The following is a 1,585-nucleotide window of genomic DNA, read 5'->3' as shown; positions in this document are numbered from 1 at the left end:
CATATTCTTAATTCTGACATTTCTAATAAAAGTTTCTGAAAGACTTCAGTAGTAACGGTAACAAAGTATTTTTGAGATGGGGTCTTGTTATACTGCCTACAATAGCCTTGCAATCTTGAACATACATAATTCTTTCACACCAGCAAAAATATTTTAAAAAATAAGCTGCAAAAGTTCAAGTCACCGTTTTGATCAAAGAATGTATTGTTTGCCAAAATTTAGGTGGAAAAGTGCTAAATGACAGAATGGACCTCAAGGATTTGGCAATAGGAATAGTATTCTTACTTCAGAGCACAGTTGGAATTCTGGGAAATCTTTCTCTTCTTTCCTGCTACTTTATCCTTTACCACATTGAACAGACATTAAAGACTACAGATGTGATTCTCACACACCTCTTCATAGCAAACTTCATGATTATTCTTTCTAAAGGGATGCTGGAGACAATGAGAGCTTTGGGGATGAAAGGGTTCTTCAATGATTTCAGTTGCAAACTTCTTTTGTATATTCAAAGACTTGGCAGGAGCATGTCCATGGGCACCACCTGTCTCTTGAGTGTCTTCCAAGCCATCACCATTAGCCCGGGTGACTCCTGTTGGAACGACCTTAAAGTCAAAGCTCCAAAGCATATTGGCCTCTTCATTTCTCTCTGCTGGATTCTCTACATATCAGTAAACATGATTTTCCCTGTGTATTTGTATACCAAGGGGAACAGCAATAACCTGACACATACGAATGATATGAAATACTGCTCCACTGTAGGTCATGATGAATTCACGGGGTCATTATATACAGCTTTCTTTGTTTTTCCTGAAATTTTGCTTTCTGTTCTCATTATCTGGTCCAGCAGTTCCATGGTTTTAATTTTGTACAGGCACAAGCAGCGGGTTCAATATATCCACAGTATCCATGTTTCCTCTAAAACATCCCCCGAATCCAAAGCTACCCAGAGCATTCTGGTTCTGGTGTTCACCTTTCTAGGTTTTTATGCCCTCTCCTCCATCTTACAAGGTTGTGTTGCTCTCATGTATAATCCTAGCTGGTGGCTGCTGAACATCACAGCCATCATTTCACTGTGTTTTCCTATGTTGGGCCCCTTTGTTATGAGCCATTATGCCACTGTGCCAAGACTGTGCTATTCCTGAGTATGGAATTCAAAAAAATTCCATAACTGTAACATAGGTGTGAAGATTGTATGGTCTCTTACTCACAGTATCTAAAATTTTATGTTCTGCGTGTCTTTCAAAACATGAACATACAACTAACTCCATAGTCACTGGTCTTCCTAAGGGACTCTATACTACGCATGTGGATTTTCATCTTGTTGAAACTAGTACCTGAGGTAACATAGCAGAGGTGAATGCAGCAAGTCACTCTGATGTGAGTTAATAGTTGGTGGAAATCTTAAGTACTTTTGCTTAAGGCAAATAAATGGGTTGAGCTTCAATTTTTTAGCGTCAGTTTCCAGAGAGTAGGTGACCAAGAATATATGTATTGGAAAACTTTTCCAGAAGCAAGCACAGCAAAGAATATTAGTGGATGTTGTTGAGAGATAACTTTTTAAATAAATCCATCATGTATGTTTATT

At 38.4% G+C, this 1,585-nt stretch overlaps 1 protein-coding gene across 1 annotated transcript; it reads left to right on the top strand.

The window, feature by feature from the left end:
- Positions 1-236: 236 nt before the first annotated feature.
- LOC125396688 (vomeronasal type-1 receptor 4-like) lies at positions 237-1,142 on the top strand. The gene has a single exon (XM_048428685.2). The coding sequence runs from the start codon at positions 246-248 to the stop codon at positions 1,140-1,142; it is 897 nt and encodes a 298-aa protein (XP_048284642.1). The 5' UTR covers positions 237-245.
- Positions 1,143-1,585: the final 443 nt, after the last annotated feature.

The sequence above is a fragment of the Myodes glareolus genome, chromosome 1 (genome assembly GCF_982192425.1).
Source record: "Myodes glareolus chromosome 1, mMyoGla1.1, whole genome shotgun sequence".
In the NCBI taxonomy this organism is placed as follows: domain Eukaryota; kingdom Metazoa; phylum Chordata; class Mammalia; order Rodentia; family Cricetidae; genus Myodes; species Myodes glareolus.
Note: the sequence above shows the minus strand (reverse complement) of the source record. Positions and strands in the feature narration are given on the sequence as shown.